Source organism: Cnephaeus nilssonii, assembly GCF_951640355.1.
Source record: "Cnephaeus nilssonii genome assembly, chromosome: 8".
Classification (NCBI taxonomy): Eukaryota; Metazoa; Chordata; class Mammalia; order Chiroptera; family Vespertilionidae; genus Cnephaeus; species Cnephaeus nilssonii.
The window spans coordinates 7,624,591-7,639,912 of NC_137079.1; the positions used below are offsets into that span (position 1 = coordinate 7,624,591).

Consider the following 15,322-nt stretch of genomic DNA (forward strand, 5'->3'; position numbering starts at 1 on the left):
TTTAAAAAATTCTGCCGGATCCTAAGCTGCTCTCTGCTCTGCGTAGTAGCAGTGAAGTCCTGTTTTCGTATCTCTAGTCCAGACACTTCTTACGAGCAGCAGGTCCACGTGTTCCAATTGCCTTGAAGTCTCACGGGTCTCCGGAAAATGTCTTAGAGAAGACCCTGCTCTTTCCCCCGATCTGGTCCCAGTCTTCAGGAAAGCACCTTCGTGCACCCAACTGGCAAGTCAAGACCTTGGACGTGCCCTTTGCCACATCTTCTCCCCCACCCGCCACACCGGGTCCATCACCACGTCCTGGTGACCTACATCCATGATGCTCTTCCTCTGGGCTCTGCCTCTATGGCACGGCCCGTGTGCCAGCCCGCAGTGCTGGTGCCCTTGCTGGCCCCTCTGGTCCGCTCACCAGTCACCACAGTGACCTTTAAAATCTGAAGCAGGTCATCCTTTAAGATTCCTCCTTGATTCTTACTGTTCGGAGGATGAGACAGAATTCCTTCACATGGCTGCAAGCCCTATGTAACCAGGCCTCCTTTTCCAGCCCCGTCTCATGTCACACGCCACCTGTGGGACCCCAGAGGTTTGCTGAGCTCCCCCTCCCCCGGGCAGGGGTTTGTCCACAAGCTCTGCCTTCTGAGAACCCTTCCCACCACGTGCAGGCCACCGAGCCTCTCAGCCTACCCATCCCTTCCTCAGCAGGCTCCGTCTGGGACCTCAGACCACATCAGGGCCCAAGCCCCTCTGTGTCCTGAAGTGTCCTGAACGTTCCCTTTATGTCCCTGTGGTCCCTGGCGAGACTCATTTCACTGGGTAATTGTTTGCTCGGTGTCTGCCTGCCCCATGGCTCTAGAAGACCATTGAGGGGGGTGAGGGGGAAGGGATTGAGCACAAAAGGGGGAGAGAGAGCTCATGGACATGGACGTCAGTGTGGTGATGGCAGGGGTGGGAGTGGGAGGTCGAAGAGGGCAAAGTGGGTAGATGTTGTTGAAAAAAAGTAAAATTATAAAAACAACAACACTGAGCCCTAACCGGTTTGGCTCAGTGGATAGAGTGTCGGCCTTCGGACTGAAGGGTCCCGGGTTCGATTCCAGGTCAAGGGCACGTGCCCAGATTGTGGGCTCAACCCCCAGTAGGGGGCATGCAGGAAGCAGCTGATCAATGATTCTCTCATTGTTGAAGTTTCTATATCTCTCTTTCCTTTCCTCTCTGAAATCAATAAAAATATAAAAACAAACAAACACCGTAAGTACCCATGAAAGTTCAGATAGTTATAAAGTTTTGTTTGTTTGAAGACCATTGAGGGCCAAGATTGTGTCTGTTTTGTTCACACAGCAGACCCAGGACCTGGCACCCGGTGCAGAGTCCGTAAATATTTGTGGAATCGGTAGAATGAACAGGAAATAAAAGTCCAAAAGCACATAGAAATAATGTGTAACGGGAAGTGCCTGAAACTTAGGCTGTGCCTTAGCCTCGAGGCAAGCGTGACGGCCGGCGGAGACGGCTGATCTCGCCGCTCCAGGCCGCTGCTCGTCTGACCCACCAGACCTGAGTGGTGTTATTACCAAGGAATGTATTTGGCAGTAGGGAAAAAAAAAATACTTTTTATCAGTTTGACATCACATATCTGTTAGCCTGGTCGTGTTCTGGAAGCCGGGACCACAGCTGGTGTGGTGCGGGGTCCTTTCCCACGGGGACGGGCCGTAAGCCAGGGCACAGCAAAGTGTCGCTTTTGAAAAATGCTGGGAACTGAATGAAACAGAGCAGTGCATGCGTGGGTGGCTAGGAGAGGTGACGTGTGGCTGAGACCTGGGTGACCAGGGGTCAGCGACTGGCCATCTGAGGGGAGGGCGCTCCAGCAGAGGGAACAGCATGTGCGGGAGTCCTGAGGCGGCCCTGCTGGCCTGTCCGAGAGGCAGAGGCGTGGCCAGAGGTCCTGGAGCCCGGGCAGGAGGCGTCCAAGCTCCTAGAGTTAGCGATGCCTTGGTTGAAAGCCCGCCTCTCCCTTCCCGGCTGTTCATCACAAACGGGAGACAGTGGTGATGTGGCGCTCACAGGAACGCTGCTAAGTGGACGCTGACGGTTAATGTCAGCAGTAACGCCGGCCACTGATAACTTATACATAATTAATCTGCCGGGCACAGAATGTATGCCAAGGAGAAACCAGCAGAGTGAATGTTCAACTAAGGGCTGTGTTCGTATGTTTAATAGTTTACTAACGGGTTATCTTTTAAAACAGCACTGCTAATTATTTACAAACATGCGTATCTACGTTGATTTCTCACAAAAGGTTAAAAAGCTGAAGAGGGAACTGTCGCAGATGAAGCAGGAGCTGCTCTATAAAGAACAAGGCTTCGAGACCCTGCAGCAGTGAGTATACGATCCTGAACTTGGCCTCGGGGACCCCCCAGCCCCCGAACTCGTGCAAAGGAAACCAAGTGCAGGTCCCACATGACATTTCTCAGGGAAACACGGGTGAGAGCTCAGAGCTCTGCACCGAGAAACAAAATCCACCAACAGCCTACACACGTGGGGAAATCTGTGTCCTCTGAAAAGGGCTGACGTTTGTATTCCTCATCGGAGACCAGGGAAAGCAGTGGAAAGCTCGCTCATCTCCTGGTGCTGGGGCTGCTCCAGGACCGAGGTGTGGGGCTGAGAGACAGCAGGGACGTGCCCCCCACATCCTCCTCCAGCTGCACTGAGCGCATCCCCGGGGCTCGGGTGCCTCTGCCCCCCTCACCCTGGGCGTGGCCTGGAGTCTCCCCGGGGCTGGCCTCAGGGGGCAGGGGCCTGTCAACACAGGAGGTGAGGAGTCCCCCACCTCCCGGTGCCCTGTCCTTCCCAGGCCCTTCGCGGGTTCAAGGACGAGACGCAGGGTGCGGGAACCCGAAACCCAGGCCCGTTCCCGGCCCCGAAGCCACTGCTCCCCCTGCTGCCCAGGCCGACCCAGCTGATCCGACAGGCCCCCGGCCCCCCAGCTCTCCCGGCCCCCGACCCCCCAGCTCTCCCGGCCCCCGACCCCCCAGCTCTCCCGGCCCCCACCCACAAGGCCTCCCGCCCCCACGCACAGGGCCTCCCGCCCCCACCCACAGGGCCTCCCGGCCCCCACCCACAAGGCCTCCCGCCCCCACCCACAGGGCCTCCCGCCCCCACCCACAGGGCCTCCCGGCCCCCCACCCACAGGACCTCCCGCCCCCCACCAACAGGGCCTCCCGCCCCCCACCCACAGGGTCTCCCGCCCCCACCCACAGGGCCTCCCGCCCCCACCCACAGGGCCTCCCATGCAGGAGGAAGCATGGCTCACAGCCCGTGACCACGGAGAGGCTGGAGGGCTCGTCCCCGAAGGCGTTCAGCCGCCTGGACTCCCCTCCCCTGTGGTGCAGGGCTCGTGCTCCCGCCACGGGCAGTGTTGGCCGGGATCTCCTCCATCCCGTAGCGCCCCCCCCCCCCCCGTGTCTCCCTCAGTGGCTGGCCCAGCTAGCAGGGCGCCCCCCTTCTAAAGACCCCGTGCCGTGGCCGGGCAGACACACTGATGGTTCACGTGTTGGACGGTGAGTTGTATCTCGGAGGCCAGTCACTCTGGACCACCAGTCATGTGACTGGACTTTCAGACGTGGTTTGGTGGCTCGTCTTTTCTGCCCACTCACCTCCTGGAATCCCGGCCGCGATGTTCTCTCAGACACGCCCACCCTCGTGGGTCTCAGATATGAGCACATGTTAGAGTCATGGGGGGGGCGGGCTAAAATACCCTGTGTCTGGTCTGGCCCCGGGTGTATTTCAGGAGCCCCAGGCGGGGTTCAATGGAGCTCTTCTAAGAGTTCCGTGGCTTGAGGGCCCCTGAAATGCGGGCAGACCCAGGGGACACCCATGTGTGGTGTAGTAGTTGCGTCGCAGCATAAGGCGGCTTTGTGGCAGGAGTGGGGAGGGAGACAGATTGGGGAGAGCGCCGCCCGATGCTGAGCCACACGTTAAACATTTTCCAGGCACGTGAAAGTGTAACCCGCGTCACCACGGGGGGCTGAAGGTTAGCCAAACTTGCTGTCTTGTTATATTGATGAAACAAAGCCGTATTGTCTCCGTTTTTATAGGAATCTGAGGCATGTTTAAGAATCTGTCAATAACATTCCACAAGGAAACAATAGCCGCTTGTTGTAAAAATGCAGGCATTCTCCTGCCATGATGCTGGTCCCGCCAGCCGGAGGAGGAGGAGGTGGTATCTCACATCAGCAGCCTCCCTGGTCCATCTCCCCCGGCGACAAAGGGCAGCTGTCCCCATTCCCGCCTCAGCCCCCTACCGCCAGGACATTGGATAGAAATCGATGGAGCCCAGAGACCATACTCTTCAAGAAACCACATTCCTGGCGCTATCAAGGGACTTTTCCTTGGGGTTAGGACAGAAAGTATGTTTCAAGAAAAGATTTCAATAGAATCCCAGTGCGGGCTTTTGCAACGTTTCACTTACAATAGAACGGAGCATTTTTGTTGAATCTGGAGTTACAGTGTAACGTAAGCCCGGGCTTTCATTTACTTGGTACCGTCGTTTATGCCGGGTGAGTGAATGGGGTTTTATCCGCTAAGTTATTCGTGTCATTCACTCTGTGGCCTTGGCCCAAGCGACAGTGTCGCGTGAGTGCAGATGGAGACCAGGAAGAGGCATATTGCCCTGCCCCTGCGTGTTCACTCGGATCGGAGGGGAGATGGTGAGGCCCCAGCAAGAGAGCACAGGTCCCAGGCAGCCTGGCTCCGGGGACTTACTTCCCGGGAAGGCGTGCAGATGGCAGTTTCTTCTCTTCCAGCAAAGACTACGACACCGATAACATTAATTACAGGGACACACAAACCTAAAGGTCTTTAAAAAAAAATTTAGGGAGAAATATAAAATGGTATTTCTCAAATTAAGAACAAAAAAACAGTACTTTGTTTTAGAAATCAGCAAATAATGCTAATATTTTATTATATTGTCAGTTAGGGTCAAAAGAGATGAAAGGTGGAGGAGGAAGGGAAGAGAGGTAGAGGTAACGTGCCCCCCACATTCTGCTCCGGGGGGCAGAGGGGAGGACAGGGAGAGCAGAGAGGCTCCAGGGGCCGGAGTGGGGGAGACAGAGGGACCCGAGGGTCCTGCGGGACGGGCTGGGCTGCGCCTGCCTTTCAGATTCAGCATTCGGTGAGCCGCCCACAGCCAGGCCATGTTCTTCTGTTTGTGATGCTCGCTGACATTTAAATTTGCAGTCTTGAGGGAGTTCTGCTTTTATTTTTAAAAGGTAAAGTTTATTCCTGAAAACAGCTTACCTGCTTTTTTTTTTTTTTTATTGACTTTTTTCTTTTTCTTTTTTTTTTTAGAGAGGAAGGGGTGGGGAGATAGAAACATCAATGATGAGAGAGAGAGAATCATTGATTGGCCGCCTCCTGCACACCCCACACCGGGGATGGAGCCGGCAGCCCCGGGCATGTGCCCTGACCAGGACTTGAACTGGTGGCTTCTTGGTTCCTGGGTCGGTGCTCAACCGCTGAGCTACCCTGGCCAGGCTGCTTTTTTATTTTCAAATGTCAAAGTTGATTTCTGAATTAGAGATTTGTTTTACTGTTGAATTCTGAAGGTTTTACCCAAATAGGGAGAAATTCCTTGGGCTTTAGAAATTTACTTTGACACAGTTTGAGATACCTATTACTAGCCATTTCCTAAAATCAAACAGAATTTTTAAAAAATCAAAATAAGAATTTTGCCTCCACTAAGTTGAATACTTCAGGGACCCATGGACTTCACCGATCAATCCCTCCCAAATCAATGGAATTAACCAACACCCAGAGTGCTCCCCGTGTTTTCATCAAACGCTCTCAGGGTCACGGTCCGAAGACCCCACACCCGAGGCTGCCGTTGGGAGGAGTCCCTGAGCGGCTGCGTGTCCAGGCCACTTCGGGGCGAAGTCTGCATCCCCTCTGCCTTGGCGTCCTCACTGGGAGGAGGTGATGGGGGTCTCAGGGTCCCTCCCCCCCAACACTGTGCGGGCTTAAAGCGGTGGTTTCATTCGCTGCACTCCATTTCCACGTGGCCTCCTGATGAAACTGACTGTATTTTCCTAGGCTCCTTAAGACTTTACTTGCTTGTTGAGCAGCACAAAACATTCACTAAGCTCGCACCAGGTTTGCTTGTTTGAGGAGCCTGGACGAGGGACGCGAAGGCCTGGGCTGTTTCCTCGGTGCTGCCTGTCTCACTGAAGTACACATAGATGGTTCCATGCTGAAGCCCAGCGAGCGGAGAGCCCGGGTTCCGTGACGTGACGGCCGGCTCTTCGCTGTGGAAAGACTTCGGAGAGGAGGGCCGGGGCTGCGGACAGGCAGGGCTGTGTCCAGTGGCCCCCGGCAGGTGGTGGGAGAGCCGGGAGTGAGAGGGAGGGTGCTGACATCGCCTGCGGAGGGCCGGGTCAGCCGGGTGAGCCCTCAAACACAGACTTGGGTCTGACGTGGGCGGCGGGTGGACTGCGAGGGTGTTGGGGAAGCAGACCCGGGCAGGACGGCAGCCACCGAAGACCCGTCAGTGGGGTGGACACGTGCGCTTGCCTGCCCTCCGCCTTACCCCTGGCCTTGACCTCATTCAGCGAGGCGAGCAGTTTACCCCACTCAGCGCCCTGACAAACGCGGGGCAGACACGCCTCGTGTATTTAGAAGGAAGGAGAGACCGCCGCACGGTCCAGAGGTCCTGGGGCGCGCGCCGGTGTGAGCAGCAAGCGCTGCCGTGTAGGAGGGCTCGGCTGGGCTGCGGCTGGGCTGCGGGCCTTCCTTCCGCGGTAACCTCGGCGCCGTCTGAGCCCGGGGTCCCTGTGCCTGCTCCTCTGCCAGGTCCTTTCCCAGGGCCGGTCAGGGCCAGTCGGGGCCAGCCGGTGATGCGGTTTGAGTTCTGCTGGCTGTGGGGTCACCCAGCAGACGGAAAGCGAAGAGGCAGGAAAGGGATGGGAAAGGGCCTGGGGGAGGCGGGGGTGGGAGGCGGGGAGGGTGCAGTCCGGTGGAAGTGGCTGGAAGACCGAGGCGCTCTCCTCTCTGAAGGAAGACCTGGCCTGTGAGAGTCAAGGACTAAACCGTCAGCCAGCCAACCCAACCCAGACCAGTCCCTCCTGCCTGTTGAACTTGTACTCGGTCATTCTTTAACTTTTTTTTTCCTTCTCTCTTTTTCTTCGTTTAATAGAATTGATAAAAAAATGTCTGGAGGCCAGAGTGGCTATGAGCTTAGTGAGGCCAAAGCCATTCTCACGGAACTGAAGTCCATCAGAAAGGCTATCAGCTCGGGAGAGAAGGAAAAGCAGGATCTGATGCAGGTATGTTAGGGGCACCTTGCCCAGTCCGACCACCACCTTCCGGGGCCCAGGACCCTGGAGGCAGGCTTCTCCGTCCGGGTCACCCTTCCCTCCGTGTGGCCCGGAGCAGATGGTTATGTCCCCAGCGCTGCCTGGAGGGAAACGCCGCTCCGAGGTCCCTGACCTGTGAGTCAGGGAGTGGTGGGTCCCGGAGCCACACAAGGAGATTAGCATCCGTGCCCGCCCTGCGGCTCCCCGAAACTTCAGGCTCCTCCCCTCCTCCATCCGTGACGTCACAGCGGAGAAGTCTCTGTATTTCAGATATCCCTGCCTCCGCCCCTCCTCCATCCATGACCGTCACAGCGCGGAGAAGTCTCTGTATTTCAGATATTTGGAGTCTTCCCCCAGCCCAATGAGGCTTTCGTCTGTGTCTTTGGGAAAATGTTAGAGCCAGTGGTGATGTTTGCATTCCTAATAGAACCTCTAAACTTAAATACTATATTCAGCTACTTCATGCCAGTTTTCAAAATGCTAGCTGAACATAGGTAAATATCCTTGAACCCATATAATTTTGCGTTATGGCAGTTTTGAAATAATTTGAGAGATCAAATAGGAAAGACAACAGTAATAATAACAAATACTTAAAGTATTGGCTCTGTGCCAGGCAATCTCTGTGCACCTTGCATAGAAATAATTCACTTAATTATCACAGCAACCTAAAGATGGGCACTTTTATTATCCCAAATTTACAGACAAGGAAGTCATGGCACAGAAAAGTAAGTAACTCACTGAAAGTCACACAGCTGATGACAGGACTCCAATTCACACCCAGTGGTTTTACCACAATCATAACACAGACAGGACTTTATTTGGATGTATTCTGCTTTTGTTTCACAGTGGTCCTGCTGATTAAATCAATAATTTCTGAAATGCACATAATATAGGTCACTTGAAAAAAGTTAATGGAACTTGAACCAATTCATAGTAGTCAGCAATGTTAGGTCATCTTTGATTCTTCCTATAAACTTTGGGTTTATACACAAGCCAGATTAAATGGAAGGAAAAGATTCCCTTTTAATTTCTCCAGTGTCCTATATAATAAAGAGCTAACATGCTAACGGTCGTCACGCCGTAACGACCGATCAGCAGGAGGCTGCGTGCGCAGCGAGGCACGCGAGGGTGGCCCCGCGAGAAGGTGGGAGGCGAGGTGCCTCCTCGTGCGATTTCCATCCCGCGCTGGGCCCCTAGTATAAAATAATCAGTAAATACAGAAATCAGCAGTAGAGCTGAAGTGGCATTGGGTATCTTCTGTGACTTTCAAACCTCTTTGCCCACAACACACAGTAAGAAATATATTTAATGTCCAAACCCACTCACACACAGATATATTTCCCTGTGGGTACACACAGAGCAAATCTCACAGAAACAGGCCTGCGCTTAGTGGCAGTAATGCACTCAGGCTTCCTTTCCTGGGCCCTTCTGTTTCTTAAAAAAAACTAGTCAGGGTCGAGTGCATTGTCACCACAGGCAGGTTTGGAAAATGCTAGTCTTTTCCCTGCACAGATGGAAAAATTGAAAAGACTTACCAGCGTCACTAAGCAATTTCTGGGTTCTTTTCTGTGACATCTTATTTGATGTGATCATTTAAGGTTTATCCCTCTTGTGTTCACATTTTGTATAAATATCCCTTTGAAAGAAAATAGAGAAAATTAGGTAAAAAAAAATATATATATATATATATATATATATATATATATATATATATATATATCAGATATCTGATGGTTCTAATTTCTTACGAGAATTTTAAATATCAGGATCAAGTCTTGGTTCTTCATAAAGTTGGTAAGTTTCTCACCATTTTTACTACTGTTTTGTGAGTTTGTTTTGCATTGGTGGCCGTTTAGCGACCGTTTTTCCTTTTCCAGCCTTTTGCTGGCTCGCACCTCCTGCTAAGGCCAGCCCAGTCCGCCGCCCCCGGTGCTGACAGAGGCACGTGCCCTTGACTCACTCTCCCAGCCAAGCGTGTCGCCGTAGCGGTGCCGTGCAGTCGGCACAGGCGGGCTCAGATTGACGGCGTGGCGGGACCTCTGGGCCTCAGTTTCCCCATCTCTAACATTATGCGAGCCACATAATCCCTCGGGTCCGGTCCAGGTGTAGAATGGCGCCCTGCGAGACGCCGGCCAAGTACGACGTTCCCTTGCTGTGTCTCAAGACTGCCTTATAGGGATTCCGTGCTTCCCTCCTTTCGGCTGTGTGAAGTGAGCAGTTCTTATTAAAATAGAGGCTTCTTCAGAATGAAATTCCAAAAATAAGAAACATCTGAATTAAATACAACGATACCATTATTCGCAGGGCGAAGAACTCCCAGGGTATCTTGGGAAAGTTAAGATAACTCATTTCATATGCTCTCACGTACTTCCAGAGTCACACGTGTATGTGCAAAATTATATTCTGCTCTTCTTTTTTCAATAATTTAAAGTGCTAGGTACCCGCTAACATGCAGCCATGGTTTCTTCCATGAAGATTCTCTCTCTGCATTTGCTTCTGCGGTGGGGCGTTGTGCCCTTCGCGCCGAGCTTACGGACCCTGTGTGTTTCCCGAACAGAGTCTGGCCAAGCTGCAGGAGCGGTTCCACCTGGGCCAGAGCATCGGCAGATCGGAGCCAGACCTGAGGCCCAGTCCCGCCAGCTCTCACCTCTCTCTCTCCAGACAGACGCTGGACGCCGGGTCCCAGACCAGCATTTCCGGAGAGGTGAGCCCCGCCCGTAGGGGTGCTGTCCCGTTCGGGGTGCCATCCGCAGATCTGCAATGAGCCCCCTCCCCCCCCCCCCCCTGGTGATTTTCGTGTTCTCTCGGGCGCCTTTGAATTATGTGCTGTGACAGTAAAACAGTTAGAGGTCAGCAGAGGGCCTGCCTGTCTGAGAAATGAGTTTCTGAAGTTATTTACTTCACATTGTATGCAGCTGGGAGCTAAAGGATGGAAAATGTGGCCCCTGTGCTAAGTGAGGAAATTAGCTCCAGTCCATAAATTTTATCGACCTGTGCACCTTCATAAACGCTTGGGCACCAGAAACATTTACCTGATATTTTTAATCTTAAGTTTAATGTGTGGAGAAAACGACGTGAAAGTCTTTGAAAGACAGACAAGTGTGAGTTAAAAAGGCAGCGTTTGCCCCACGGAGACTGCAGAGCAGGTGCCTTCCTCAGCCTCTCCCACCGGAGTCTCTGTGTCGGTACCGTCCCCTTGAGCTTTTCCAGGACTCGGGCTTCCCAGAAACAGAACCGGTGAACTTACTTCCTGAGCAGAGTCATGGACTTCTTCCCTTTTGTTTTTCACTAGATCGGAGTGAGAAGCAGATCGAATTTAGCTGAGAAGGTCAGGCTGAGTCTACAGTATGAAGAAGCCAAAAGAAGGTGAGCCTGGGCAGGGTGCAGCCGGCGGCCGGGGCTCCATCAGCGTGCGGCTCCCCCAGCGTGGCGTCCGGCTCACCTCCGCTCCTGCAGTGCCATCTGCTGGGCGCTCACACACACTCGCTCAGGCTCCCTGGTGTCTAGGAGTCAGGGCTCAGAGCCCCTCTCTGCTCGCTGTTTCCCCTTTCCCCTCCCCGAGAAGCCGAAGAACCTGGAGGATTCATGAGAAGTGTGGGGGCGAAATGCTCCCCCTCTTCTGGAAGCGAGGAGGTTTGAGCTTGCACCGTGCTGGCAGTTAAAAGCGGCTCCGGTACAGGACTGGGTAGCGACGTGCGGGCCCCAGGTAGACGGTAGACAGTGTCCAGCATGCTCCTCTGTGGGGGAGCTCCTGCTAATGTCCTCGAAGGTCCGAGGGGACTGCCCGGTGCCTAATTCCCGGAGGAGGACAGGAGACCTTCTTCCTCTCCTGTGCCTCCCGAGCCCCGTCACACCCGGCGCGTCTTCTCCCTGTGACTGCGAGGGAAGCGTAGGGACTCGCCGTTCCTGCCTGCTGGGCAGACGCAGCTTGTTCCCGCGATACAGGGCACCTGGCATACTTGGAGGGCGAGAGCCGCACTGAAACGTTGGATGTCGTGGTTTTCCTTTTAAGATTTTAATAATGCTATTGATGTGCCATTTAGGAAGACGGGGTGGGCTGCATTATCACTCGGCACGCGACAGAGAACCTGCTGAGCGCCTGGTCCTGTGGCTGGGAGCCTGGGGTGGGGGGGATACTGACGTGTGTGCACTGCTGTCGGTGATGTCATTTATAAGCGTTACCAGAGTTCTTAGAGGCTGCCTGACTAACAAAGTGATCGCTCGATCCGCCTAAAGACACTGTTTGCCTCTGCACAGCCTCTGTTACGAACGTGACTCAGTTTCCTGGACGCGTCCTCGGCTTTGCGCCACAAATTATTAACCACGTGAGCTGAGCAGGTCACCTGGTCTCTCCCAACAACACTTTACCGACTAGTTTTAATGCCTGTGACTTTGTCCCGGGAGGTGGTCAGCTTCCCGAGGTCGGGAAGCGTGTTGTGGGCTTTACCGCCTGCTCCTCAGCGCCCAGGCGGAGGCTCGGACCCTCTGGTTTCGGGGCCCCGGGCTGTGGAAGCAGCTGGAGGAGGGTTGCAGCCCTTGGGCTGTGAGCAAGCAGGCCGTCAGCCGTCAGCACCGGGTCTGCGGTGGGCCACGCCAGGCCATCAGCCGTCAGCACCGGGTCTGCAGTGGGCCACGCCAGGCCGTTAGCCGTCGGCACTGCGGTGGGCCACGCCAGGCCGTCAGCCATCGGCACCGGGTCTGCGGTGGGCCACGCCAGGCCGTTAGTCGGCACCGGGTCTGCGGTGGGCCACGCCAGGCCGTCAGCCGTCAGCACCGGGTCTGCGGTGGGCCACGCCAGGCCATCAGCCGTCGGCACCGGGTCTGCGGTGGGCCACGCCAGGCCATCAGCCGTCGGCACCGGGTCTGCGGTGGGCCACGCCAGGCCATCAGCCGTCGGCACCGGGTCTGCGGTGGGCCACGCCAGGCCATCAGCCGTCGGCACCGGGTCTGCGGTGGGCCACGCCAGGACTGGCGCCTGGTTTTCTAGGGAGACGGCCACACTCAGAATGAACCTGAGAGCCAGGCCCGTGCTCCGAGTTCTGGGGCTCGACCCAACTTCCCTCGGGGCAGCTGGAGCGCTCGCTGCACTTCGGTTCCGACCAGTTCCTCCATCGGGAGCTTCACAGCGCTGCTCCAGGGGTCCCCGCGTTTCCTGTTCTGTCCCCAGACGTGGTGCACCCTCTCCAGATGAAACCCCACCTGCCTGGTGCCGGGGCGGAGTCAGGCGCCCTCTTTCCTTGGTGCCTTGTCGCTCCGGGTTCAGCTGGTTCACTCGGTCCCGTGGAAGCGTGAGGCCGGTTCTGCCCGTGAGGGGCGGCTGTCCTGCTCCCTGACTCGGGCCCTGTGTTCAGTGACAGCGGTGCTGACGAGGGCACGGCGAGGGTCCGCGCACGTGTTGGAAACGCTGTTTCTCCCCGATCCTGGACGAGCGGAGGCGGCGGTGTGTCTGGAGGCTGCTCTCTCCTCCAGCCTTCGTCTGTGCTTAATGAAGCTAATGACACGGTGCTTACTTAGCATCTGGGTGACTAATTTTCCTGCACGTTGAGGCGGTTGTGTGTGGTTCAGCGGCTGCCGCTGAGGAATTGCTGATGCCGCATCCATCAGTGCAGACGGGGGTGGAGTCAGAGTCCGCGATAGGCACGTGCCCATTGGAGGAGGCGACTTTACTTTTAACGAAAACAAGAAACTGGCACGAGTTTGTGGAGCCGCTTCCATCTCGGTCCTGATACTATTTCCTGTTTGTTCACCTTTTTCCTCCTCTTCTGCAACTTCTCCCATAAAAAAGGAAAAACAGAATCCCCGTTTCTGGGTTTCAGATTCTGGCGTGCTCTAGAACAAGCCGAAGCAGTCGTCACACTTTTTACGGACTTGGCGTGCGTGTGCCGAGGCCGGCCGTGGTCACAGGCGGTCCTGTGCCGATGGTCCAGGGGCCCCGTGCCTTTGACCGTGTGAACCACGGCGCCCTCCCCGGGCCGCAGCCCACTTACTGGCTGGTGGTCCGAGCAGCCTCCGTGAGTCGGGAGGTCACTCGACCATTGAGGGGAAGGCTCTGCACAGGGAAATGCAGGGTCAGGCGAGATTATGAAACCGGCCGAGTTTCCCTTCCTGCTTTCCTTCCTCCTCTTCCTGCCCCCCACTCACACCTGTCGTCACTCGGTGATGCAGCCACAGGGCCGTCTGCTGCTGGGCACCTCGGTGCCTGTGTGCCGGGGAGAGCCGGCGAAGGCAGGGATGCCGGCGCTGCTCCGTACGGCGTGGACGCCAGCACGGCAGGGAGGGCGTCGCGGGCACAGCCCAGGGGACAGCGGCGAGGCCTGGCCCACGCTCGGTGCCGTGGAGCTGGGTGGGTTGATGGTCTTAATCCCAGTTCGCCCACCCGCCGCTCTTCTCCCTCTTCCTTCCCGACCCTGGGGACAGCGTCTTCCCTACAGGACAAATCTGTAACTTGGGGCACCGCAGCTTTTAACGGGGGCCTCCGGGTCTTCTCCGCCACCTGCCAGGGTCCCAGAGCCCCCTGCTGGAGCTTCTGTGTGCTGTGACCTTCACCTTTTTCTCAGAGAGGGGGTGCGCTCACCACACTTTAAAGGTGGGACAGGGACACGGTGACAGCTAAGCACAGAGCCGGGCCCAGAGACTGGCGAGGCTCACGCCCCCGGCGAGGCTCCCAGGAACCCATTGTCCGCCCGCCTTAGCCCGCCTGTTCCCTCTTCTTGGAGCTCCGCGTTCACGCTCACCTCTCCTCTGTTCCAGCATGGCCAACCTGAAAATCGAGCTGTCGAAACTGGACAGCGAAGCCTGGCCCGGGGCGCTGGATGTTGAGAAGGAGAAGCTGATGCTGATCCACGAGAAAGAAGAACTGCTGAAGGAGCTTCAGTTCGTCACCCCACAGAAGCGCACCCGCGACGAGCTGGAGCGCCTGGAGGCCGACCGGCAGCGGCTGGAGGCGGAGCTGCTGTCCGTGCGGGGCGCCCCCAGCCGGGCGCTGGCCGAGAGGTGGGTGTCCCCGGGGCCGGGCCGGGAACCTGTGGGTGTGTCTCAGCCGTGCTGGTGCCAGGCCCCCGGTCCCGGAGCCCTCGGGTGCGCTGCGCTCAGCGGCTCTTCCTGTCCAGCCATCCAGCTCCCGTCCTGCTGTCCCTCCGAGTCCCGAGTCCCGCAGCTCCCCTGGCCTGTGAGGGTCGGGGAGACGCCGAGGCAGACGCTGACCGAACAGCGCAGGGCCCCAGAGCGGCGGACTGCGGTGATAGCTGTAGCTGTAAACCAAGCCCCTGATGCCCCAGTTACCGGGGCTGTTGGAGCAGCCCAGGCTTCCTATTCTGGGCGTATTCCTCACAAGGATGCACAAGGCATTACTCCTCATTTCACAAGGACAGGTCAGCTTGCGGCCTCAACCCTCTCACCAGGTCACAGAATGTCCTCGTGGACTTTGTCCGTTGAAACCCTCCTCTGAGGTAGGTGAGATGTGAAGCAGTTTTCTCTTCTCTGCGGGAAGGTGTAATTTGATCATTTAATCTTAAAAACCCGGTTCTGCAATCAGATGAGCAGGGCTGTTAGGCAGGGGACCCCCGGGTGTCGGTGTGACAGGCGCACACGTGCACCTGATGACTGACACGGCCGACACCGGAGCCCCCCACACCCTCACCAACGAGGGAGGAGCAGGGTCCGTCCCAGGGGACAGGCAGGAAACTCGCACTCCTGTCATTCCAAGTGACCTGGAAGTACCTACACGACACCCAGCCGTACCCAATCCCTTGTTGTTTGTAACTTCTCGGCTTCTTGCCTTCTAATTCCTTGTGCTCTATAATAAGTGTTTAAGGCCATGTGTCTACGTACTATCAAAACATTTGAGTCGGCCGGCGTGGCTCCGTGGTTGAGTGTTGACCTATAAACCAAGAGATCACAGCTCGATTTCTGGTTGCGGGCTCGATCCCCAGGGTGGGACATGCAGGGGCATCTGATCAATGATTCTCTCTCATCATTGACGTCTC

The 15,322-nt window shown here is 56.1% G+C and overlaps 1 protein-coding gene across 1 annotated transcript in view; it reads left to right on the forward strand.

The window, feature by feature from the left end:
• WWC2 (WW and C2 domain containing 2) overlaps positions 1-15,322 on the forward strand; it is a 131,853-nt gene that overhangs the window by 81,225 nt on the left and 35,306 nt on the right. The window contains 5 exon segments of the mRNA XM_079779211.1: positions 2,288-2,367; positions 7,178-7,307; positions 9,895-10,041; positions 10,630-10,703; positions 14,088-14,330. Coding sequence (XP_079635337.1) covers positions 2,288-2,367; positions 7,178-7,307; positions 9,895-10,041; positions 10,630-10,703; positions 14,088-14,330 — 674 coding nt within the window.